Source organism: Vicugna pacos, chromosome 6 (genome assembly GCF_048564905.1).
Source record: "Vicugna pacos chromosome 6, VicPac4, whole genome shotgun sequence".
Lineage (NCBI taxonomy): Eukaryota > Metazoa > Chordata > Mammalia > Artiodactyla > Camelidae > Vicugna > Vicugna pacos.
The window spans coordinates 52,740,816-52,767,912 of NC_132992.1; the positions used below are offsets into that span (position 1 = coordinate 52,740,816).

General features: G+C 37.4%; 1 protein-coding gene and 1 pseudogene across 2 annotated transcripts in view; both read right to left on the bottom strand.

Moving 5' to 3' along the window:
* Window positions 1–4,263: 4,263 nt before the first annotated feature.
* L2HGDH (L-2-hydroxyglutarate dehydrogenase) overlaps window positions 4,264–27,097 on the bottom strand; it is a 36,409-nt gene continuing 13,575 nt past the window's right edge. For both annotated transcript variants that reach the window (XM_006199796.4, XM_072963024.1), the window contains 6 exons: window positions 25,919–26,081; window positions 24,714–24,748; window positions 14,713–14,880; window positions 13,704–13,861; window positions 12,462–12,593; window positions 4,264–6,237 (listed from right to left, as the gene is read on the bottom strand). In XM_006199796.4, the coding sequence (XP_006199858.1) occupies window positions 6,042–6,237; window positions 12,462–12,593; window positions 13,704–13,861; window positions 14,713–14,880; window positions 24,714–24,748; window positions 25,919–26,081 (852 nt within the window). In that variant the 3' untranslated portion in view covers window positions 4,264–6,041. The remainder of the gene's footprint in view (window positions 6,238–12,461; window positions 12,594–13,703; window positions 13,862–14,712; window positions 14,881–24,713; window positions 24,749–25,918; window positions 26,082–27,097) is intronic.
* On the bottom strand, window positions 19,607–21,847 carry LOC116280965 (histone PARylation factor 1 pseudogene; annotated as a pseudogene).

Here is a 27,097-nt window from a genome sequence, read left to right on the forward strand (position 1 = left end):
ACTTGCACGAGATCCTATGTGTTCATAAAAATAATACCGTTTTGTAAAACTTCCCCAGGACAATTTTGCATTGTTTTCTTAATCTTGTCCTCCAACTTGTGTAGGTGTCAGGTCCCCCCACAGAACCTGGATCCACCCTTGGGACTCAGCCAAACTCTAGCAACCCAAAAATGATAGTCTGACCTTAAGCTTTCCTGAATTGAAGACTCTGGAAACTTATCATTAGCATAACTTTCATCCCACTAAAGATGTTCAGCACATACATAAATTATAATAGATTGTCCCTAGCCCCAGCCATGAGAAAGGGAAAGGAGGAACGGTGCAAAAAGAAGTGTGTGTGTGTGTGTTTGTATGCCACACTTCAGTTCCTGGATCATTAGCAGGTAGCAGAGAAATCATCCTCCCCTAAAATAGGCACCATTTTGTCATTCTGGCAAAAATCAGAATGGCAAGAGTTGGAAAACAGATCATATTTCTAATTCAAGTAGCCACTAAATCAAGAATCTTTTCTAATAGATAAGCAACAATGATATATTGTACAGCACAGAGAAATTCAGCCATTGCTTTGTAATAACTTTAAATGGAGTATAATATATACAAATTATTGAATCGTTGTTGTATACTTAAACTAACATAAAGTAAATCAGCTATACTTCAATTTAAAAAAACTTCCAATTAATGGCCACATCCACATTCCCATGTACTTGGGATAAAATGTAGGATAGTGAAATGCTTGCATTTCTCCAATTAATCCTTCAATCGGTGAGGGCAAAGAATTTGGCTTATACAGAGTGTCTTTACTTGTCTCTCCTCTTCCTGAACTCCAGCTATGTAAACTGCTAGGCTGTCAAACTATTAGACTGTGATTGTATTTTCTTACAGAAGAGTAAAGTTGTTAGCGGGAAGTTTCATTCTTGGCCAAGGATATTGGAACCTTCTCTGGGCCAAATCTGGCCTGAAGACACATCTTGTGTAGCCAGAGCTTAATTTAAATTTTTTAAACTGTTGTTAATATATTAAAATCAAGACATTTCATATAAAAATCTAGATGTCCAGCTTCTCTTGACAAAGATCTGGCAACACTGGCCCCCGCTGCTTCCTGCAAGGGAATAATCAGCAGGTAGTGGGGTAGTGGCTGCTTCTTTAGAATAGTATGCCATCCTGTTCCCAGTTGGCTATACTTCCCACCTGGCACTCTTCACCCTTTTATGTAACCTGCCTAGTCTCTACAGGCATCTGAATTGTGATCTCTGGGCGAGACAAAACAGAAATGTGATCCATGTGCATGTGGAAGGTAATCCAAGAATAACACCAGTAAACAGTATCCCAACCAGACAAATGGGCCATATAGATAAAAATGTCAGACCCATATCCTATACTCTACGTGAAGATAAATTCCAGCTATGTCAAATATTTAAACTTAAAAAATAAAACCATAAAATAATCTGCTTATAACTTCAGAGTACAAAGAGCTTTCTACTATGATATAAAATGCAGATTGATAAATTCTATTTTTAAAAATGTATGGCCAAAAATAGACTTATATGATCCAGCAATCCCACTTTTGGGCATATATCTAGAGGGAACCTTAATTCAAAAAGATACACACACTCCAGTGTTCATAGGAGCACTATTTACAATAGCCAAGACATGGAATCAACCTAAATGTCCATCGACAGATGACCAGATAAAGAAGGTGTAGTATATTTATACAATGGAATACTGCTTAGCCATAAAAAATAATAAAATAATGCCATTTGCAGCAACATGGATGGACCTGGAGATTGTCATTCTAAATGAAGTAAGCCAGAGAAAGAAAAATACCATATGATGTCACTTATATGTGGAATCTAAAAAAAAAAAAAGGCAAAGAACTTATTTACAAAACAGAAACAAACTCACAGACATAGAAAACAAATTATGGTTACGGGGAGGGGGGAACGGGATGGGAAGGGATAAATTGGGAATTTGAGATTTGAAGATACTAATATATATAAAATAGATAAACAACTGTATAGCACATACTGTATAGCACAGAGAAATATATTCAATACCTTGTAGTAACTTATGGTGAAAAAATATGAAAACGAATATATGTATGTTCGTATATGACTGAAGCATTATGCTGTATACCAGAAATTAACACAACATTATAAACTGACTGTACTTCAATTAAAAATATATATATATATATACAATGTATGGCCAAGGAAAACACCACAAGTTAAGCCAAAAGGCAAATGACAAACAGGAAAAAAATATTTGCAACTTATTTCCTACAGAGTTAATTTCTTTAATATCTAAAGGAGTTTCTACAAATTAATAGGACTAAAACTTAATAAGAAAAAAAGGGGGGGTTGATATAGCTCAGTGGTAGAGCACATGCTTAGCATGCATGAGGTCCTGGGTTCAATCCCTAGTACCTCCATTAAAAAAATAATAAATAAATAAATGTGTTTAAAAAAAGAAAGAAAGGATTAAGGATATGAAAAGACAGTTCACAGAAAAGGGAAAAGGAAATAATAAATGTCTCAAACATACTAAAGATGCTCAGCTTCACTCAAATTACAAAAATGCAAATTTAAATTATCCTGTTATCATTTTTCACATTAGGATAGCACAGATCAAAAAGTTTGCTTATATACTATATTGGTAAGAGTATGGGGAAACAGGTACCCTGATATATTATTGGTGAGATTGGTAAATTGGTTCAGTCTCTGTCATGGGCAACTTGACAATATCAAAATTGCAAAGGCACATGCCCTTTGACCTAGTAAATTCTAAGAATGTCCTGTAGGTATACTTGCTCGTGTGTGAAGTGACTTCATACAAGATTATTCATTGCGGTACTGTTACAGCAAAAACAACAAAAAACCCCAAGAAATAAACAATGTAAATAATCATCAGTGGGAATAAGGGAATGGTTCAACAAATAAATCCAGAGAATGGAAGCTATAAAGTCATTTAAAAAGAACCAGGCCACTGTGTTCAAGCCACTTTAACATTCTCCAAGATGTACCGCAAAATGAAAAGAGCAGGATGTATAATACAGTATGCAGAGTATGCTAAAAAAAAAACTGGAGGCAGTATTTTATTACATATAAATATAATGTTTCTGCAAGGCTGTACAAGATACTGACAATTTTTGTTGCCGCAGGGATGAGAACTGGGTGGTTAGAGAGAGGGAGACTTTTCACTGTGCACTTTTTCATGACTTTGACTTTTCAACCATATGAATGTTTTACTTATTCAAAACATTAATTAAAAGCCATTTTTAAATGAAAAATTCTAACCTCATTATAAATACTTGCTTCAAGTGTTAAAAAATAGAAGTATTAAACACACTGATACGGTAAGAGGGAGGGCCTATGGATATATAACAAAAACTCAATCATAAATGAGTTAAAATTAATATGCTATCATATTAATAATTTGACAGTAATTTTACTTGTCTTTTTAGAATTTAGAATGACTTTAGACAGAGAATTTGAATGACCCAAGCACATCTCAAGTTTTAAAAGGCAGTAAAAATTTTACCACTAGTATTTTCCCACTGAAAAACATTTTGAAGAACTTAACATTTCTCCCATTTACTCTTCCCTACTTCCTCAATTTATTTAAAGCTACAAGTGCTGCCAGTCAGTAGGAAACCAAAGTAATGCCACAGGAAACAACAAATGTCGCTGTCACCCACTTTCGTGGTTCGTTGCTGTAGCTAACTCTGGTCCTCTTACAGTCCACCTGCCAGAAAGAAGCTGGAGCAGGCACTCAGCCAGATCATTTGCCCTATAACCCTTATAGGAGGCTCACGAGAAGCCTAACCCCCTGTAAGAGATAGCGTATCAAAGATGTCTTCCCAAGAGGAACTATAATTTTGTGTGAAATTCCAAAAGATTGATTTATTTATTGGAACCCCTCCCGCCCCCAAAAAGCACTGTGTATTTATATGTTATATACATTCTGCTATGTAACAGAAATAACCTTCCCTGGTGCTCCAGGGTATGAAGATAACACTGATCTCGGCCAGATACTGCCACCATCAAATGGAAAGCCATTTTTGTAAGTAGTAAAGTGCTCCACATTTTACCCAAAATACAAACTACTCTACCTCATTTTTATACAAGTACAAGCTTTTTTTTTTTTTTGATTGGCTGCTATCTTAAGCCTGTGATAGTGTTTCACACATAAAATTAACTTGAATCAGTAAATAACTTTCATTATTTACAATTTAAATAACTAAAAATTATGTTCACAACACCAAGGCTCATTAAAATATTTTTAATATTAATATACAATTCTTCTTTATTGACATAAATACAAAATGTTTTAAAAATAGAATAATCTACACATTCAAAACACTTGAAATAATTTTTTCACTTGTGTTTTCGGGGGGTATGGTAAAGACTCAAATGGAATGAGGGTTGCTTTAATTAGGATGGTTATTTTTGTAATTTCAGTCTTTCACAGCTTAGTGTATATGCAATGTTACTGTTGGTGAAATAGAGAACTGTAATGTTTTCTATCTGTTAACAGTCTTGTAATGAAACAGAAAAATACCCTGTGTGTCACATTTCTGGGAGGAATCAGTTGCTAGGAAGAACCACTAGGGCTTGTTTCCTCTGAATGCTTTCTAATTGCTTTCTATATGCTCATCCCAAGCGTTGAATAACTGCTGAATCTATTTACCTACCATTCTTGAACATGAGCTGACTGATGCTGTGCAGCCTTTCAAATTAACTGGTGAGGTAGCTCAATCAACTTCATTGCCGAAGCTTGAAGTGAAAAGGAAGAAGACAAAAGTTTTCCTATCAACCAAAATGCACATCTTTCTAACTCATCCATCATTCAGCTTTGGAGAGACAAGAGGAAAGGAAAAATGAAGAGACGATTAATCCAGAGAGACGATATGTGAGGGAATGGATGAAAATGTCTCACCTGAACAGTGGGTCTACAATAAAAGTTCCCCCACATTCTACCATATTTTCACTTATATTTCTATTTTTCAACTTTCTGAATTGCAAGAATTTCAACACACGCATATATACAGTACACAGAATACAGTATGGCACTGAGCAACAATTTAAAATACTCATGAAGTACACATGAACGTAAGGCACTTCTGCGGTTTACAAAAGTGAATGCCTCAAAATTAGGTATCTCCTCAAAATGAAGAAATATCCTCATAAAAGTTTACAGGAATCCTGAAAAGTCAAGTAGGCATGAATCATTAGTGATCTTGGCCAACATCTGAGAACGCTGGTTTAACTGAAGAACAGAGATATAAGAGGTAAATACTTTTTCAAATTACAGAGTTCTGCATACCAGTGTCAGCATTCTAAGTTGCTTTATTTTCTCAACCACAGAAGACTGAAGAGCAGGCAAAACCACTCAGAGTGTACTGCTACTTAGATTTTAGTGATGACACTAGACCAAGTCAATTATAAAGAAACTGGGAAAAATAAAGGCTTCAAGTTTCTTTTCTAAAGTTATTTCTTACAAATAGATAATACAGAATCTTATTCAACCTACTTTGAAATGTGAAATTTCATGTTATTTTTTAAATCAAGAATTAAAAATTCCCAAATACGAATATTGTTACTCTAAGTAATGTGAAATGTGAACTTTTCTATGACTCTTCAAAGTTAAAAGGAGGTTTACAACCTTCATTATACTATATCTTGTCTAGGAAAGACAAAAAAGCTTGGATACCACAAAGTCAAAGGTTAAGGGAATAATCAATTTTTCATGCCATCTTTCCCAGAAATGCTAAAAAAGCCAAGTCTTTAGATCATGGTTGGTAAAGATGGGTCACTAACAAAGTCAGGAATTCAGGACAGATAAAACTGTACTTTCTTTAAGAGCATGTACTTTAAAAAATTATTATTTCTACATTACATCATTTAAAAATTCAGCGGTTACCTAATGACATAACTAAAAATGATATTTTCAAACCATTTTTCTTAAATTAAAATTAAAGAATGCAATTGATACATCCCTACAGCTGAATATGGAGATTAAAATGCATACCTAGCGTTCATTATTTACAATTTAAATCTTTGCTGCACTTCATCTACAATCATTCCAGAAATTGCAAGGGACGAAGTGGCAGCAGGGGAAGGTGCGTTTCTCACATGAAGAATGCGATTTCCGATATCGCCAACTCCTCCATCAAATACAAAGTCTTCTATGAGATTTCCATCTCTGTCCAGGGCTTGAGCCCTTACTCCAGCTGGACCTCTGCAAAAGCAACAGTGGTAGTCACCTGACTGGAAGAGATAGGACACTTTACATACACGTCAGTGATTTCAAAGTATTCTGAAAGCAATGAAGTCTTCACTCTTCTAAATACACAATTATGTGGAAACCCAGTAGGTTTGTGTGTAGCCAAAATCTGTCAGTCAAACTTATATCCTTAGCCTAGACATAATGCCTGTCATGTAACAGTGCCAATAAATGCTTACCAATGAATACACAAATGAGTTCTTTCCAAAAGTAGCAGATAAATCCATATTTAGTTAGATGTATTTTATTTAAATTTATATAGTAAATTAATTGTAAAATCAATCAATGGGAATAATAAGGCTCTTCTGATTAATAGAAAGCAAAGAAAGCAGGAGTTATGCATATCAGCTGCATTCCTACGAACATTACAGAATTCTATGTATTTTTGTGTTCTGTTTTGGTTGTATACTATTAAAATTTATGGAGAAAAATATTTGCATGTGGTAGAAAATTCTTGCTTTATAGTTTGTTTTAATTCTTAACAGTTTAGTCTTCAATATTAGGACAAACTTCAATTAATTAAACAGATGATGGGAAAAGCACAAAAATGAATTAACAACGTGTTAAAGGTAAAAGCCTTTAATACTAAAAGTTATGTTTTATAACACTTGAGTTCACAAATTAGATTTTTTTAAAATTTTTAAAATAGTTTACTGATGAAGTCTGAATAAGACATTTTTAGAGTCCAAAAGCACCTCCACTGAAACTATTCTAGAAAAACCAGCTTGAAAACAGCAGCTTTATACACACCACCAAGAATCGAGAAATCAGGCAACAATATTAAACATTTTTTATTGACTCTGGGCCAATGCAGATAAGTACTTGAGGAAGATACAAAGAACAATACGAGAACACGGTCTTCTAAGAGAGGATAGATCGTGGTAATAATAGCTATTTTTTACCAAGTGTTTACTCCATGCTAGGAATTCTCTCATTTAATCCTCACAATTACTCTAAGAGACTGTTATAGTTTATATTTAACAGCCAAGAAAATAGACTAAGTAACGTGCCTGAAGTTACACACACAGCTATACAGTTCATTGGTAGAGAGGTAAATATAAGAATTACAACAAGGGTGAAAAGTTCAATAATAAAAGTAAGTAATCTGTCCTACAGAAGCTTGCGGGAAATCTGGACAGGAGATTTTTGAGCTGTAAGGATTTCCAAGTAAGAATCAGATACAACACTTATAACACAAAAAGACAGAATGGGACTGAGCTGAAATTTCTTAGGGTAAGGACACGTAACAGGCTATCAGCCAGTGTGTGGCCCCTTCTGTACATTCTGTATTGGTAGCTTCTCTCAATCATCAAAGCAGCATTTCTCCTCTCTTTTCTTGGACAATGCTCCTGCTGCTGTTGAGAGCATCTCTGTGAGTTTTCTCGCCCCTCTCCTTTTATCTGGCAGAAGGCCAATATGTAGAGGACACACAGTGGCATGACCATGTTGAGTGTTCAAAATAAAACCTTTCCTCTCCACGAAGGTTTATTTAGTACATTCTCCTTACTCCTTGTAAGCAAACAGAAGTTAATACTGATTAACTACAGTTAAAAAATGTATCTGTACTTACTTCTTCCTCTTACAAACACCAACTATGTTCTAATGTCCCCTACACTCCTGCTCAAGTATTCAAAAGCAATAATCCAAAGCGTAAAAAAAAAAAAATACAGTACTAAGTTTTTCTAAGGATGTCATTTTAGTTCAAACTAAAATAACTGTTTAACATGAAATGTTTAAACTACCAAATTCTTCATGTTTCCTATTCAGCACTTAATGCAACTTCTGGGTTTTTCTTTGTATGATTACATATAGGTATTGCCCCTCAGTGTACCTCAGTTTGAGACGAATATTATAATTTGAAATTTCAGGTAAGAGAAACCACAAACATCTTGAGGGCCAGGACAGCAGCCTGTACAACACCCCTACTTCGCCCCCATGTCTAGATTTACGCCTTGTATGTAGGAAGTACTCAATAGGGCTTGAAAACTTAAATTGTTTAACTTTTAACTCTTTTACATTCTATTTTAATAGCTGAAAGAACAAACGATTCAGCAAATTTAATATTTGTGAATTTAGCTATATTAAATTGCTTAATGCTATTTGTAGCCATGTATTTTGCCATATTTATAGCTAAATGTAATGGGAATGAACACCCTAGACTCTTAAATATATCTAGAAACAACAGGTGAATATGAAACTAATGGCATTCATTCATCTGAGAAGGGCTGTATTTATTGCTTTATTATTCTGTGACAAATATTATCCTGTGGGCTGGAGAACAGCGATGACAGGCTACAGCTAACATATTTGTTCCAAATAAGACAATCCAGTATTTAAAAAACTCGCCATAGGATCTACCATTAATTTAAAAATAGAAGTTCACATGAGCATAATTAAATTGAGAGTGGTGATATAGGCCAAGTCAACCATTCCATCTTAATTTCCAGCTGCAAAGGAGAAGTATTCTTGTTATCAACATTCAACCAAACTGGACTGTGGCAAGAGAGCATGGTTTTTCTACGCTTAACTTTTGAATTTTGTTGACAATTTGGTCTACGGCTTAGAACATGTTAAGCCTTTGTAAATGTTTTGTGAGAGCGTGAATAACATGAGTATTCTGTAATGGGGGTGGGGGAGTTCTATGTATCCATTAAAACAAGTGTTTTAATTGTGTTGTTCAAATCTTCTAATATTTTATCTGCTTCATCTATCTTCAATCAACAGACATGTATTAAAATCACCCACCACTGTTATAGATTTATTGATTTCTGCTTGTAGTTATGTCAGTTTTTGTTCTTGGTCTACTTTTTAAGTTAATTTCTCAGCTTAAAGTTCCTAGATCAGACTGGTGGTACAAACTGAAACTTCAAGTACTTGTAAGGGCAGGCCCAGGGTTCTAGATTTTTAGGAGATTCCCCCCTGGCGAAGCCCAGGGAAACTTTTTTTCTAGATGTCCTTTTCACTGATGGTATAGTCCTTTCAGAGCCCCTGGTTTTACAAAGGGGTCTCAGTTCCAACTTTTACCTTTCACAGACCCAAGAATTCCTTTCAGCACTTGAGTAGCAATTAAAACGTAAGTCTCTACTGTTTTACATCTTGTTTCATGTGGCGGATACGTGAGTTTATACAACTGCCAAAATTCATTGAGCACTTAAGATCTGCATATTTTATTGTATGTAAATCACATATCAATTAAAAATAAAACAGCTATGTTTATACCCAAATCAGAAAATCCACCCCACCCTTCCAGGTCAGCATCAGTACTAATTTCTCTCAGTACTTGGATTTTCAATTTCCTCTTTGTTTTTGTTTCTGAGATGCCCTTACTTTCTTGCACTCTCAGCTGTAACTATTTCAAAGGATTTTTATTATATTTTCTCCAGACTCTCTTAGTATTTTGTAGTGTGAGGGTTACCAAATTCTCTACACAAGTAGTTCTCAGTCAGGGGAGATTTTGCCCCCTAGAGGACACTTGGCAATGTCTGGAGATATTTTTGGTTGTTGTAACCAGGGGAGAACTGCTGGCATCTAGTGGGTAGAGGCCAGGAATGCTGCTAAACAGCCTACAATGAATTGGACAGTCCCCAAAACAAAGAATTATTTGGCCCAAAATGTCAATAGTACCAAGAAAGAGAAACCTTTTTCTTGCAAAAGGGTCTAGATCACCTTTATTGCAGGACTGGCTTTCACCCGCGCATTTCACAACGACACTGTAGTCTTTAGCTATTACTCATGATAAAAACATCTTACCTGAAAACTTATTACAGAATTACCCCAAGAAGATATTTTCAAAATGCAATGTGGGAAAATGAGGGGATCTTGGCATATATGTCTTCATGTTTTACATCCTTACAATGCTAACAGATACAAACTGCTGTTAAATTACCATGCCAACATTAATCACAGGACAAATTAAAGAACTTTAGAGCTAAACTTAGGAACCTCAGAGGTCATCATTTAATAATGACATACACCTCATGCATATTTGACAGGTTATAACTTTATGTTCCAATCTAACGTTCACCAGTGAGTCACTGCCCAAGATGCTCTGGCTAGGCAATGAGAAGTCCAGCTGGATGGCCTTTGGTGATTACTGCAACTTAAGAACACCATCCTGAGCTAAACATCCCACTACAAGCGCTGCTTTAGTCCTTTTTCACTAGAACTGCTTAATAGGCTTCTGTCCCAATATTAATGATAGGGCATTTATGGTCTTACCACACTGACTGCAAGATATGCAGGACCTGGGCTTCAAAACATGAGAAAGTCTACTGATCTTGTTTTATTAGTAGTAGTATTAAGATTCTAGGCATATAACAAGGTACAAGGAATAACATAATGAACACCAATTTTCTTACCAAATAGCTTAAGGAATAAAGCATTATAGATGTGATAGAAGCTTCCTGTGAAACTCTCTGGGTCCCATTCTCTTCTCTCCCCAGAGACAACCACTCTCCTCAATTAGGTGTTTATCACTTCCATGTTTGTCTTTATTTACACATTACATGTGCAATCCATAAACATACACAGTATTGTTTAAACTTATAAAAATGGTATTAAACATATCTTCTTTTTGTTACTGATAACTTCTTGCATTTAGCAGCTGCAGGAATCAAATGGAGTTGGTGAGTGTGTTCTGCTTCTTCATCTCCAGAGAGAAACTCATCTGTGACTGGGTTGAACGTGTCCCCAAATGCACCTGCCTACCATGTCGTGCGCCCTTTTTGACTACATGCTAATGAAACTGGTAGCTGAAATTCACACCCTCACACCCAGGTTCACCACAACCCACAAGCCCCAAGTCCAGTTCTACCATGTGAAATCCACTGATCTAAACAGTTTTCCTCAGGCTTCTACAAAAGGGTGGTAATCAAATATGGGTAGTGAATTCACTGCAACTATTCATACACAGAATTCACTGTGCCCACCTATTGTGTTTTCCAAGGAATATTAATAGCAGTAATAGACACCAGATTTGACCAATCTATTTTCAGATATAAAACATAGCAAGTCAGCTAAGGCAGACCACTGAAAACATAAAAGCCTTGTTTACAGGTGAGTGAAAGAACATAAAACCCAGATATTCTTATCCCTTCCATTTCAAAAGGTGAGTAGAGGGGTGGGGGAGATAAGACTGAAAACATTAGCTGGGTTTTAACAGTCCTTCTAAGGACTCAAAGAGGCTGGTCTGAAAAGGATACACGAGTGTCAGACTTAGGCCAGGACGCTCCCCCGAGGGAGACAGCTGCCCTCTTCCCAGAGAGAGTCAAGCCGCTGACATTTTACAGCAGGCAAGCTCGGCAGCTGTTACTGAGGAGACAGACACTTAGTGTTCCAGACATTCGTGGAGGGATGGATTCAGGGAGGAGATGACCTCAAAGTACATTGCTGATTAGGCCTAACGAATGGCTGGTTCAGGGAAAAGGTAAACAGTCTAAAAATATCACCAGAGAGAAAAGAAAATAGGCTTGTGTGGGATTTAGGACAAGCTATAGATCAAGTCCAGAAAGCCTTTTATCTTTAAGAAAAAAATCTTTAAGTAATTCTTCCTTTGCCCCACACCCCTAGAGCAGGGACCCAGACTAACTGTTACCACACTATTTCCCACTTCTGCCTTGCAAATAGTCCTTGAGTGGAGTAGGACTCAAGAAAGGACAAAAGAGGTAGAGAGGAAGCAAGGTAAGATGCCAGATATAGGAGTATGCCTCTAAAAGTTTTTAAGAATAAACCAAAGTATAATGTTTTAATGTGTTTATTACCTAATTAGGTAACATGGTGATCAATTATCTCGTATAGAATTAAAGTCAGAAGGCTTTAGAATCACAAGAAAAAGTGGCCAAGGAGATTTTTTAAAAATTCAGGCGAGATGTTTTATCATGCGTGATAGCTAGACACAAAGGTGAAGGTGGCATCACAATACAACTGCAATGGAGACTTCAGCTTAATGCTGGAACATAGGCTAGAGAAATGGACTCATAAATGGACCTAGATCATACACCAAGAGTTGTAATGCAGCAATGCCCAAACTGCAAGGGGAACAAACAGCTTGTTGGGAAAGAGCACACAAAAATTCAGTGGATACACTGATGGCAAGTGTGCTTATGAACCACCAAGTCAGACCCACCCCCAAGTTCACCTAGATTATAACTGTATTTATTGTCCTCGTGGCTTTTCCTTACCTGAGTATATCACTGACAGTAATTTCAGGGATAAACTTTTGAAGGTGCTTCACTGTTGCACTGAGAAAACAGGCTTTGTACATTTCATTAACTCCATAGGAAAAATTCTGGAACACCAGTTTAATCAAGCCACTGAAAGCAAAGAAAACAAAAACTATATGAGAGAAAGGAATTCTTTATTACTATAAAACGCCTTTACAGATATTAGATTTTGGGGGAGGGTGGGTAGCATCACAGAAATCTAGGCAAAGTCAGAAAACCCACATATCAAAAAAAAAATCAACTTTTGGCCAAAGTAAGAAGGAAACTTCATCAAAGGAATACCTTCCAAACTCTAAAAGCAAACATCTTTCAAACTCAAATTCCCAGGGAATGCCAGGTTCAAACCAGGATTCTATAAAGCTTGCCCTCATCAAGGCTTTTAATGCAACTATTGCATGCTTTCAAAACATACCTAAAAGGCATTACAGATCTTTAAATCAGGGCATTAAAACATGTGGGATATTTAGCTTACTTTTTCTTTAGGTAGCCCAAGGTAAGATACTCTAGCAGTGATTCTCAAGTGAGACTCTATGGCGCCCATGTATATATACATTTTTACACACACACATGCTGGGAAGCCCCATCCTAAACCATCTGTATCAGAATCTGTGCAGGGTGAAACTCAAGTACAGCTTCAAAAGCTTTCTAGTGATTTTGATGATGTGAAACCCTCTGGAGAACAACACTGCTAAAAGGACAAACTACTTCACTGAGTTATTTTTTATAACAGTAAAGACTCTGCATCCCAAGTCAATACAGCAGTATTGTTAGTTCTCCACAAAAGGAAACCACCTTTGTTATCAGCAGTTTCTACAGAAGTTTTCAAAATCATGGTGACTGGCTCAAAACGCTCTTATCAAAGTAAACCATCCACTGATTCTGAGAGAAACTTTTTTTTTCTTTAACTCAACTAGAATGTTAGCAAAACAAGATTTGGATTGTCAGCCGTGTGATCATTCTTGGCTCTTGGTCTTGTCCTTTCTAACCAAGACATCACTCAGGCTCATCAGAATTTTCTTGAACTACTTCAAGAAATAAATGTTATATTTATTTCAGAAGGCTCTTAATTTGGATTAAAAAACCAATGTACCAACCACAAATAGGAGGATTTATCAAATAAACAGAATATCAAGAAAGAAATAATTTCCCATATTAAAAATATTAGCACATAAAATCACTTTTTTAAGGAAATAAAGTTACCTCTTGATAATTGTATCCATAATATCTCTGGCACTGAAGTCGAAGGGTCTGTAGCCCTCTCGTTTAAAGGCAAGAACCGCATTCGGCCCTAGCCAAATACTGCCATCCATCCTCGGTGTGAAGTGAACTCCTAGAAAAGGAAATCGGCTATCTGGGACCTACCGATTTAACAGAGCAAAGAACTATTAGCCTAATTTCGTACTGCATTTTATTACACATGCAAACATAAAACGTTTTCTTCCCATGCATTTAATTTGCAATACTTTTGATTTGTACTCTGTTATCCTTTTCTATTTACATGCTTCTGCCTAGAAATGCCACACAGGAAATACTGATGCTATGACACTAATGCACATTGTCCCATATATTCTTCTTTCTGGGTAAAGAAAATGTCCCATTTCAGGGTATTCCCCACCCTCCCCAACTAGGGATATATGTGGTTGGCAAGAAAAATCAGTGCTGCCAGAAAAAGCATAACCTTCACAGTACAGGCTTTCCTAAAGGGGGAATGTAATAGGTTGAAGCAGATAAAATGGAGGTTTGGGCAAAGTTAGAAGTATTAAATAGCTAAACACTGGTAGTTCAACCTAGTAGTTCCAGAGAAGAATGAAACTTCCATTTAAATGGCTCTGTCTTCTATACGGTGAAACTACAGAGTGGCCACACCCCCTTTCCTGCACCTACAGACAGTGAACTAAGAAAGAGAGTTGGGATCTGGGCATGCTACAAGGGAAAGTTCTCTATGAGTACTTCTTCCACCAGAGGGGAAGGACTGGGTTCTTTCTTAACAGCCTTTACCCACAGTGCATGCAAGCTTCCATATATTTATGGGTGATTAATTATAATTTAATAACTATGATACCAGAATAAAGACTTAGGGATTTAAGCACAAGAGAAACAGATGAAATGCTCTTCAAAATATCTCTTACTTCTAACCTCAGTAAAAGTTTTTGTTTCGCTCCCTTTTTGCCCACAATCATCTTGAGAAAGTAGAAGCATCATTACCTACCGGATAAATATTTCCTTTTACAAGATAGCGTTTTTCTGGCTTCAAGATCAGGTAATCTCCCCGGAATGGTACAATTCGAGGATTGGGATTGCAGCCACTCAACTCTGAAATACGGTCTGAGTAAAGTCCTGCACATGTCACAACATACTGACATCGAACTTCCTCTCCCTAGTGCAAAAGAAAAGAACAGTGACTTGTAGGAAGTAGAAAGAAAAGGTCTGGGGGTGGGTGGTGGAAGAGATGACAGAAAAGACAATAAGGGTAAGGGTACAGATACGGACTTTTCCTTTTTATTCCTTTTAAAGGAGGAAATTAAATACAAGTAACAGCAAAATAAGTTCTTCAGCATTTAGGTGGCAGCTAAAAACTTAGGAAAGTGGCACCCAAAAGGATGCCACCTTAAACTTTACACTTTAATTTAGAGATACAGTGGTTGACCTACCGAGGATACTTAACAGGCCATAAACACATACACCCCTGTTTTACTAAGATCTAGTGTGGCACTTCTTAACGACTTGTAGCATGACGAAGCAAACTTCATTTACGTGGCTCCAACCAACCTGGCCTTCTCTGTATTTCAGACAGCTTCTCTTGTCTCACCCAGGAGTAATTAACCTGTTACTCTCAGGCTGCTTTGCACTCAATAATCTTGCTCAGTTCCAACTGTAACCTACCCACCAACCAATTTCTCCTTCTTGATCATTGTCTACTTTGCAAACTGAGGCTAATTTTGAAAACTCATTCATTCAATCCACATCTACTAAGAACATACACTACAGTCAAAGTTTGCTTTAATGACTAGGAGACTGCTAATCTTAGGTTGCTATGTTTTCCCATAAGTTTCATTTTGTGATTATCATTTGCATATTTTTAGCTTTACCTTGCCAGGGTTAGCCAATCTGCAGCTCTATTTCCTAAATGATTTCTTTTAACCTGAATTCACCACCACACTCTAAGTTCCATTGCTTTACTTCTGGCAGAGTAAACAACTAATACCTTCTTGCTCCAAGTAATTTCTTGTTCCTAAATTTCCTTCCCAGAGGACCTGTTTCTGAAGCCTTGGAGTTCTCACCTATCTCAATATTTTCTTTCTTTCCAGCCCTGACTGATTCAGCCTTATTCTACCTCTGCATGCTTCCTATTTTTGCTTAGCAACAAAGGTAAGCCTCTTCTCCAGAGTTATATAAGTCACACTTCTGACAAGAATCAGATGATTCTAGCTAGACTACACCATGAAAGTTTTAAGACGCTTGAAGTCAAAAGGACTATGTCAACAAAAACAAAATGACTTCTTCTATGTTAATATCTTTCCTGTTCATCTGGAGTTATATACCACAAGTATAAGAAATACTTTCATGTGATATTAATCTACTAGTTCCTACTTGAAAGGTCAGCAATTCTTCTGTTCCTAGAATAGAAAATGAAAATAAGCCTTATGATAAATGTAAAGATAAGAGACTTTGTAAAATGGTACCAAAATGCAAAATCTAGAAGTCCTCTTTTAAAAACTCAAGGAAAAGTTCCGAAGAAAAAAATGATTAAAAACTGTCGTAAGTCTCTGAAATCAGTTTATGCTATACACAAAACAATAATTAAATTCAGTAACACACTAACTTCACATTCAAAATGGAAATTTTGAATTACCAGTGAATGATACATTTGTTCAAACATAAATTTTTTTAACATTTTTTATTGATTTATAATCATTTTACAATGTTGTGTCAAATTCCAGTGTTCAGCACAATTTTTCAGTCATTCATGGACATATACACACTCATTGTCACATTTTTTTCTCTGTGATTTATCATAACATTTTGTGTATATTTCCCTGTGCTATACAATGTAATCTTGTTTATCTATTCTACAATTTTGAAATCCCAGTCTATCCCTTCCCACCCTCTACCCCCCTGGTAACCACAAGTCTGTATTCTCTGTCCATGAGTCTTTAGATTCCACATATGAGCGATCTCATATGGTATTTTTCTTTCTCTTTCTGGCTTACTTCACTTAGAATGACATTCTCTAGGAGCATCCATGTTGCTGCAAATTGCGTTATGTTGTCGGTTTTTATGGCTGAGTAGTATTCCATTGTATAAATATACCACATCTTCTTTATCCAGTCACCTGTTGATGGACATTTAGGCTGTTTCCATGTTTTGGCTATTGTAAATAGTGCTGCTATGAACACTGGAGTGCAGGTGTCATCCTGAAGTAGATTTCCTTCTGGATACAAGCCCAGGAGTGGAATTCCTGGGTCATATGGTAAGTCTATTCCTAGTCTTTTGAGGAATCTCCACACTGTTTTCCATAGTGGCTGCACCAAACTGCATTCCCACCAGCAGTGTAGGAGGGTTCCCCTTTCTCCACAGCCTCTCCAGCATTTGTCATTTTTGGATTTTTGAATGACGGCCATTCTGACTGGTGTGAGGTGATACCTCATTGTAGTTTTGATTTGCATTTCTCTGATAATTAGTGATATTGAACATTTTTTCATGTGCTTTTTGATCATTTGTATGTCTTCCTTGGAGAATTGCTTGTTTAGATCTTCTGCCCATTTTTGGATTGGGTTGTTTATTTTTTTCTTATTGAGTCATATGAGCTGCTTATATATTTTGGAGATCAAGCCTTTGTCAGTTTCACTTGCAAAAATTTTCTCCCATTCCGTAGGTTTTCTTCTTGTTTTATTTCTGGTTTCCTTTGCTCTGCAGAAGCTTGTAAGTTTCATTAGGTCCCATTAGTTTATTCTTGTTTTTATTTCTTCTAGGAGAAAATTTTTGAAATGTATGTCAGATAATGTTTTGCCTATGTTTTCCTCTAGGAGGTTTATTGTATCTTGTCTTATGTTTAAGTCTTTAATCCATTTTGAGTTGATTTTTGTATATGGTGTAAGGGTGTGTTCTAGCTTCATTGTTTTACATGCTGCTGTCCAGTTTTCCCAACACCATTTGCTGAAGAGACTGTCTTTATTCCATTGTATATTCTTGCCTCCTTTGTCGAAGATGAGTTGACCAAAAGTTTGTGGGTTCATTTCTGGGCTCTCTATTCTGTTCCATTGGTCTATATGTCTGTTTTGGTACCAATACCATGCTGTCTTGATGACTGTAGCTCTATAGTATTGTCTGAAGTCTGGGAGAGTTATTCCTCCAGCCTCTTTCTTTCTCTTCAGTAATGCTTTAGCAATTCTAGGTCTTTGATGGTTCCAAATAAATTTTATTATGATTTGTTCTAGTTCTGTGAAATATGTCCTGGGTAATTGGATAGGGATTGCATTAAATCTGTAGATTGCCTTGGGCAGTGTGACCATTTTAACAATATTGATTCTTCCAATCCAAGAGCATGGAATATCTTTCCATTTTTTAAAGTCTTCTTTAATTTCCTTCATCAATGGTTTATAGTTTTCTGTGTATAATTCTTTCACCTCCTTGGTTAGATTTATTCCCAGATATTTTATTACTTTGGGTGCTATTTTAAAGGGGATTGTTTCTTTACTTTCTTTTTCTGTTGATTTATCGTTAGTGTAAAGAAATGCAACTGATTTTTGAACGTTAATTTTGTAACCTGCTACCTTGCTGAATTCTTCAATCAGCTCTAGTAGCTTTTGTGTGGACCTTTTAGGGTTTTCTATATATAGGAACATGTCGTCAGCATATAATGACACTTTTACCTCTTCTTTTCCGATTTGGATCCCTTTTATTTCTTTCTCTTGCCTGATTGCTGTGGCTAGGACTTCCAGGACTATGTTGAATAGGAGTGGTGATAGTGGGCATCCTTGTCTTGTCCCAGATTTTAGTGGGAAGTTTTTGAGTCTTTCACCGTTGAGAACTATGCTGGCTGTAGGTTTGTCATATATAGCTTTTATTATGTTGAGATATGTTCCCTCTATACCCACTTTGGAGAGAGTTTTTATCATAAATGGGTGTTGAATTTTATCAAATGCTTTTTCTGCATCAATTTAGATGATCATGTGGTTTTTGTCCTTTCTCTTGTTGAAGTGATGTATTACATTGATTGATTTGCGTATGTTGAACCAGCCTTGTGTCCCTGGGATGAACCCCACTTGGTCATGATGTATAATCTTTTTTATGTGTTGTTGGATTCTATTTGCTAAAATTTTGGTGAGGATTTTGGCGTCTATGTTCATCAATGATATTGGCCTATAATTCTCTTTTTTTGTAGTGTCTTTGCCTGGTTTTGGTATCAGGGTGATGGTGGCTTCATAGAATGAGTTTGGGAGTATTCCCTCCTTTTAAATCGTCTGGAAGAGTTTGAAAAGGACTGGTATGAGTTCTTCTTTGTATGTTTGGTAGAATTCCCCGGTGAAGCCGTCCGGTCCTGGACTTTTATTTGTAGGGAGGGTTTTAATTGCTATTTCTATTTCCTTTCTAGTGATCGGATTGTTCAAGTGTTCAGTTTCTTCTTGATTCAGTTTTGGTGGACAGTATGTTTCCAGAACAAACATAAATTTCTCAAAAAAAATATGAAACTATGCATCTCTATTACTGTTTCATTAGTGAAACACACTTCTTTCCCATGTGTAATCTATAAAGCTTTAATTTGCAGATCCTCTCCCCAAAAATTTATTTAAAAATTTTTTTCTTTTATCCTGTCATAAAACATAGATGTTCAACTTAATAAGCTGATTCAAAACTTTAAATTATGTTATTTAACTATCCTAGAGAAAAATGCCAAAATAAAAGGCAACCACTATAGTAACTGTGGGTGAAGTACATCCACTGGTATCCTACTGGCCCTGGCATATTTTGCATCACATGATGCTCTACTCTAGTGAAAATGTGCCTTAGATGAAGGCAGGGCCAGAAACAGATTTTAATCCTTTTTTTTTAAGCTTTATAAAAATTCTTAGTAAATGTTTCCATCAATTTACATATGCCTTAAAAACAAAAAATCACATGTTTAATACTAATGCTTTAAAATAACATACACCAAAGAAAGCCAACTCTCACTCATCTGCAAGTTGGTCTATTCTCTTTACTTCTGTTTGCCAAATAATGTTCAACAATTTCTGCAAAGAAATTTCTCTTCAACAGAGTATATGCAAGAGGTAAAAGCTGGCCAGCAACTTAATGAAAATAGTCAGAGCCATAACAAGAGAAGTCCATTCCCACTTAAGCCTCATCCCATAATCCATTCATCACTAGCGAACTGCATAAAAGTCATCATTTCCTGAATGAGAGCAAAAGCTTTCAGTCTCTTCTCATCAACTGGTGCTTCAACAATTGTCTCGCAAATTCCCTTGAAGTCTGTCTCCATGTGTTTCAGACACATTTTCACTGTGTTTCATCTTCATGGTTGTCAGTTCCAATGAGTAACCCAGTTAATTCCCTGGCTGCTTCCGTGAGTTTTTCATCTATGTTTCTCAAGAGACTAGCTTTCTTTTTATCTGTTACTTCTTTAAGTTTTATCATAAAAAATAATTTGCAACAAACACACTATCTCCATTTGGAACAATTATACAATTTTTCTTTGCTTTATTTGTACAAACATATACAGGAAGTTCATCAGGAGACTCCCTGAAATACCCACGTGGAACTGAGTTTTATCATCTCCAATAATAATGGTCTGGAACTCAGAAGGGTCACAGTAAAACCTCCAGTGAAGGTTAAAATCATGCTTGCTGAGTTTTTGTCCATTTTATGTTTTCCAGCAAGGATATCATAAAGACCTACTAAACAAAGCTCAAGGCTTGCAGAAAAGCCAATCAACGGGCTCCTTAGGATCAAGCACTTCACAGAACTTCCAGAAGTGATAGACATCTTCGCGCTGAGAACGCTTATCATGATTTTCTACTTCTTTGGTAAGGTCACCGGAGACATCAGCTTCATAGGATTTACTCTTCTTCACATCAACTGCTTTTTCGCACTGCTGCCCCTCCCCACCAGGCCTGCACTTCCCGCGCCTGCTGACCATCCTCCTTTTTTACCCTTTTTTGAATGGAGACCCTGGTTGCTCTACCACTTGGGCTACATGATCCAACAGCTCTGATGGTAACTGAGTGTGTGGCCGGTAGTAATGTTTTATGGAGGCTTTGGCAGGCCCCTGTAGGTGGGATCACAGCACAGAACTTTAGGAATTTGAGGGAAGGTATACCTTCCTTTGCACGTAATTATCCTCCTTCTGAGAAAGTGCTTCTGGCTCTGACTCAACACTTGACCACAGGTCACCAAGTTATCATGTGAACTACCCACTATAAACGAGGTATTGTCCGACACACCACGCCGCACACTGGGTGTGTACACGGAACTCTATCATCAAGAGGAAGTAGAATATACAAGAAAAGGCTGTACATGTCCTGCAGGCACATATCCATTGTGGAGGCAAGTGGCTCAAATTCCCAGACCTCAGCACCCGCTAAAGTATCTCCTCCCTCTCAACCTATCCCCGTGGCCCCCTGGAAAGTTCTCTATGATCAGCTGACCAAGGAAGAAAAAATACAGCTCTCGTTCACAAATGCTTCTGCACAACATCCTGGCAGCACCCGGAAGTGAACAGCTACAGCACTGGAGCCTGCCTTGAGAGTGGTCCTGAAGGACTGTGGTGAAGGGCAATCTTCCCAGTGGGCAGAATGTGAACACAACACTTGGTTACTTCTCCTACCAAGGAGGAGAGGTGGCTAGAAGCATGGATCTACATGGCTTCGTGTGCAATGACTAATGGCTGGCCGGATGGTCAGAAAGAGAAGCTCTGGAGAAAAGGTATGTGAATGGACCTCTCCAAACAGGTTCAAACGAAAAAGATATTTGAGTTCCATGTGAATGTTCCCTGAAAAGTGACTGCCAAAGAGGAAGACTTTAATAATCAGTAGACAAGATGACCTGCTCTATGGACATTAGCTAGCCTCTCTCTCCAGGCAGCCCTGTCTTCACGCAGTGGCTTCATGAGCTAAAAGGTTACGGCAGCAAGCAGGTAATGCACAGGTTCACCAAAATAGACTTACTCACCAAAGCTGATCTGTCTACAGCCACTACTGAATGTTCAGTCTACCAACAGCAGAGATCAACAGGGACACTGATATGGTCCCTGGACCACTTCCATCAAAAACAAAACCAGCAACAGCACTCAGCCATCACTGGAGCAGACACTTGCTCTGGATATAGCTTTGTCTTCCCTGTCCACAATGCTTCTATGGAAACCACCATCTGGAAACTCCTAGGATGTCTTATTCACTATTACGGTATTTTTACCCAGAAGCATTACTTCTGATCAGTGAGCTTATTTTACAGGAAATGAAGTGTAACAACAGGCTCATGCTTGTGGAATGCACTGATTCTACCATTTTCCCTACCATCCTGAAGCCACTGGAATGGGCTTTTGAAGATTCAATAACAGCACCAGCTGGCGGGCAACACCTACAGGCCTGGGGCAGTGTCTTCTGGGACGCTTTATACACTTGAAACCAGTGACTAATATATATATGTGTGTGGTATAATATATGGTGTTGTTTCTCCCATAACCAGGATTCACAGGTCTGGAAATCAAGAGGTAGAAATGGGAGAAGCTCCTTACTATTACAATAATCCACTAGTAAAATTTTTGCTTTCTATCCCTACAACTTTTGGCTCTGATTGTCTAGAAGTCTTAGTTCCTAAGGGAAAAATGCTTCCATTAGAGAATAACCAATGGTTTCACTAAACTAGAAGTTAATACTGCCAAACCTGGCCGCTTTGGGTTCCTCCTGGCAGTGAATCAACAGGCAGAGGGGATGACTATAATGATCCTGACTCTCAAGGAGAAACTGAGTTGCTACCACACAGAGGGCTTGGATGATAAAGAGGAGCACGTCTGGAATACAGCTCTCTTGGGGTATGTCTTAGCTTCCCCCACATATTATTGTAATGGTTAATGGAAACTACCACAACCCAAAACAGGCAGGGCAGCTAATGGCACAGACACTTCAGAAATGAAAATTTGAGTTAGCCCACCAAACTAGGCACCATGACCAGCTGAGATTAGTGCCAAGGGCAAAGGGACTATGGGATGAATAGTGGAAGAAGGAAATTATAAATATCAGCTATGACCACATGACTGGTAACAGAAATGAGGAGTGTAGTAGCTGTGAGTATTTCTTCCTTACTTTGAAATAACTATATTTCTCTACATATACTCAATTCTTTCTTTATTCTCATTGTTATGGACTGAATTCTGTCCTCCCCTTATTCATATGCTGAAGCCCCAACTCCCAATGAGATTATATTTGAAGATAAGAACCTTTAGGAAGTTAATTAAGGTTAAATGAGGTCACAAATGTGGAGCCCTAATCTAATAGGACTGATGTCCTTATAAGAGAAACAGACACCAGAGATTGCTCTCGCTCTCTCCCACTCTTTCTCTGCACATGTGCATGTACAGAGAAAAGGCTATGTGAGGACATAGCGAGAAGGCAATCATTTACAAGCCAAGAAGAGAGATCTCACCGGAAACCAACCCTGATGGCACCTTGATCTTACGTTTCTAGCCTCTAGAACTGTGTGAAAATAAATGTCTGTTGTTTATGCTGCCCAGGCTGTGGTATTCTCTTATAGTCGCCCAAGAAAACTAACACAGCCATCTCTGCCACTTCCACACTCTCTAACACAGGGTTTCTCAACTTAAGTACTGTTGACATTTGGGCCAGATACCTCTTTCTTGTAGGGGCCCGTCCCTAATACTATAGGATTTTTAGCAGCATCCCTGGCCTCTAGTAAATGCCAGTAGCATTGCCCCCCTTCTACCAGTTGTGACAATAAAAATATCTCCAGACATTGGCCAAATGTCTCTTAGGGGGTTTAATCGCCTCCAGTTAAGAACTACTGCTTTAATGTAAGATGCTTAAATAGTGGTTAACCTTATATCTCAGCATTTAAGTTACAGGATCTCAAAGTGGGAGTGTGACTCAGCCAGAACAGAAATGAACATTAACAAACAATAAACTGGATTTCGCATCTTTTTTGCAGAGTAAGCATGTCTTCAGCTGTATGAAAGAGAGCTGCACCTTGTTGATGGAAGCATATTTTTTTCTACTGTCTTTATTTGGAAGTTAAATGTGGTTATAAGGGGTGTGAATAGATGCCAAGTTGAAAAGGGATAGACTGCAGGGGCTTATACTGTGTCAATTTGGTTAAGCTGGGAATAATGCTTCCCTATATGGTTTCAGCTTAAAGTTGACCAAACAGGAACTGCATATGATTTGGGAGGCAGAAGCAAAGCAGCAGCCATTTATCCTCTGAAGGTCATTCTTGTCCAAAGAAGTGACAAACACTGCCCACTGAATTACTCTATACTCAGCTCACTTTCTGATCCTACTGACCAAGCGTTGCCCCAGCCCACTACTTGGGTGTAGACAGAGGCAGGAGCTCCTCGTGAGCTTCCTGTCTGCAGACCCGCTTCAGCTGCCAGACACACTTGGCTTCTCAGACTGGCTGCAGAGGCCTCTGATCTACCACCTTCCCTTTTGAACCTTCACTTCCCCAGATCCTTTCAAAATTGTGTAAGGCCTAATTCCAATAATAAATTCTACAACACTCATCAACAACTCTACTCTCCTGACTGAACTCTGATTGCTTAGTGAACATACAGAAAATGCAATCCTTCTATGCCATTCAATAATAATTTTAGACTCTCAGAAGATGGAGGAAAGCAGTCCATCTCTCTCTGCACAAACTTCTCCCCCCTCAAAGTCTTCTAATTAGTAGAGTTAATAAGTTAATGCAGATAAACAGGCAGGGCAATAAAACATCTTATCAGTTTTTATTACTCTAAGTGCTTATAATCCTATTCTTTGCCGGCACAATCACTTTATGGAGACATTTCCAAGCTGAAACCCTTCTTAGATTGAAAGCTGTTAACGTTGTTCTCAAAGGATTTCTCTTAGAATAACTTTTACATTAGACAAATTTCATTCAATACATAAAGTACAGCACTGTGGTTAATTCAACTTTTTAAGAAGGAAGAGGAGATGACAGTAGATAAAGTAGATGAAAGCAGTTTTGCTTAAGAATCTTTACCTTTGTATTCCTTATAATAATTGGATATTTCATCCCTGAAAAAAAATTAGTGAAAGATTTATTTTTAGCAAAAATAAATCTAAAGCTTTTCATTCTAAAGCTTTTTACCAAGTAACAAGATTAAACTAGTCATATTTGAGAATGTATAAAACTCTGGCAAACTTCTAGCATATTTAATTTTAATTCACTTAATCTATGCTTGTAAACCATTCCCCAGCTCAGCTCCCATACAGGCAGTCCCAGCTTTTCTTTGAGCTACAATCCTAGGAAACATGCTATGAAATGGATCATCATATACCAGTATGTATTTTTCCACAGGACTAATGCTATGACACTTGTTGCCCAAGTGTTGGTTACCTGAAACCTTGAAGACTCTAAGTTGTGGGGAGAAGCAAGAGTTACCGCAACACAAAATTTCCAATAATAAACTGTGTATAAAATTAGTTCCCCATCAGATACACGGGTTCTCAAAGGCTTAAAGCATAAGTACAGCAGATAAAGAGTATGATTTACTTATCTGCATCATAAGTTTGAATGATTATGCTACCCAACAATCTTAATTATTTAACAACTTGTTCATCATCTTAGAATCTAGAAGGACACTGGGGAAATGATTCAGACAGCCCAGATCTCCTTAAAGATCTGTCAAGGAAGAATAAACTGGGTGCTACTTTTTAGCCTCCTTCAAATTTCCCAACAGCAAATTGAAGGCTTACAAACTAATTCATTTGGTTAAAGAAAAAGAATTACTCCCAAAGCAAAACAAAACAAATTCTAAGTGCAGGCCACAGTGGGGGGATGGGATGTGTAGTTCAGAATGGCTGAGTCATGCCCTATCCCCAGACAGTCTGATTCAGTAAGACTGGTGATGCTAAAATAAGTATTTTTAACAAGCATCCCCAAGGGATTCTGACTCTAACCTTCTGGGTAGAGAAGTGTTTGGGAGTTAATTTTTCGTAACAGCCTTGGCAGTTTGAATCTTAGTACCAGTCAGAAGTGTCCTTAGTTCTATCAGCACAAGACTCACTAGAAGTCTCAGCTCTCCCACGTTTACCCTTATCCTCTCTGCACCTACCTCCAGTCCTGCACCCTACTCCAGCTTCACTCCTAATGGCCCTCTTGTTGGTACTACCATAGCCAAAAACAGTCCCCAGTTTTTTAGATGTCAATTCAGTTATTCAAAAGAAAAGACAAGGATAGCTTACCATCTTCACTTCTTGAAGGACTTTCTTTAGCCATTTCAATATCTTCCACTTCAAAATTGGTCAAAACAGAGCCACCTGCTTCTTGGAAATCCTGGGCAAATGACAAAGCCACCTGCCGATAGTTCACAATGCCAGTGTATGGACAATCGATAGCCATTAGACCCTAGGTTAGGATTGTGAAAAAGTCAAGACAGTACAATTAAAAATCATTATGCATAGGTTGTTCAATAAATTTGATTTTTGATTGAATTTTTTTACTGTTTTTTTTCATGGATAACATACATTATCCTTTCCTGGAAAACATCTGATAGTCTTAAAGAGAACTAAAATAAAAGCTTGCTCCATTCAGTGCCTAAATTTGATACTGAATACATAATTTGTCTAAGATATAAAAGAAATAATACTAGTTAAATAAAATCTCTAGGATCAGGAAATAATTCTCCTCCTTACAGCAGTTAATTTCACCAGCTTCTTCCAGCTGCTACAAGGAGTTTTTCAGTTCTATTTACCCTTCACCATATCTGATTCTGATTCATATCTAATTCTGAGTCATATCTAATTCTCAGTCAAATTCTGTTACCACCAAACAATTATATGTTAAATAAACTCCATTGAGATTTTCCCAGGACTATATCATATGTCATGAACACTCAGTGAGAACTCAAGAGTTGTTCACAATATTTGCAGACTGATGATTTGATTTGCTGCAGACTCTTTCTTCAAGACTACAAATATTGAATGGAGATTTTACATGGTTAACTCAAACTTTCTCTCCAGGCAATAAGAGAAATTAACAGCCTGGGTCTTTTGTTGCTATGTTGCAGCTTGTGTGTATGTGTGTTGTGTTGCCACGCAAAGCATGTTTAAATTCCATAGATGAATGATCTACAACCATACCTATTTAACTTTTTGGAATAAATGCTGAATGTGCATTGGCCTTTTCTAAATCTGAAGACAAGGATATGTGCAGAATTTCACACACTAAGTGTGGACTATATTTTGGTGAATCCTTGGTAATGGCATCGTTTTCCACTGCCTTAATGTATGTAAGAGTGTATCAGTCCTCCCGATCAATTTCTCCTGCAAGGGCAGCCTGGTTCCCAGGATAACTAACGCCCAGGAATTGAGTGCGACTGGTAAACGCTGCCACCCTCCTGTTTGGCAGGCACAGCACTGTTG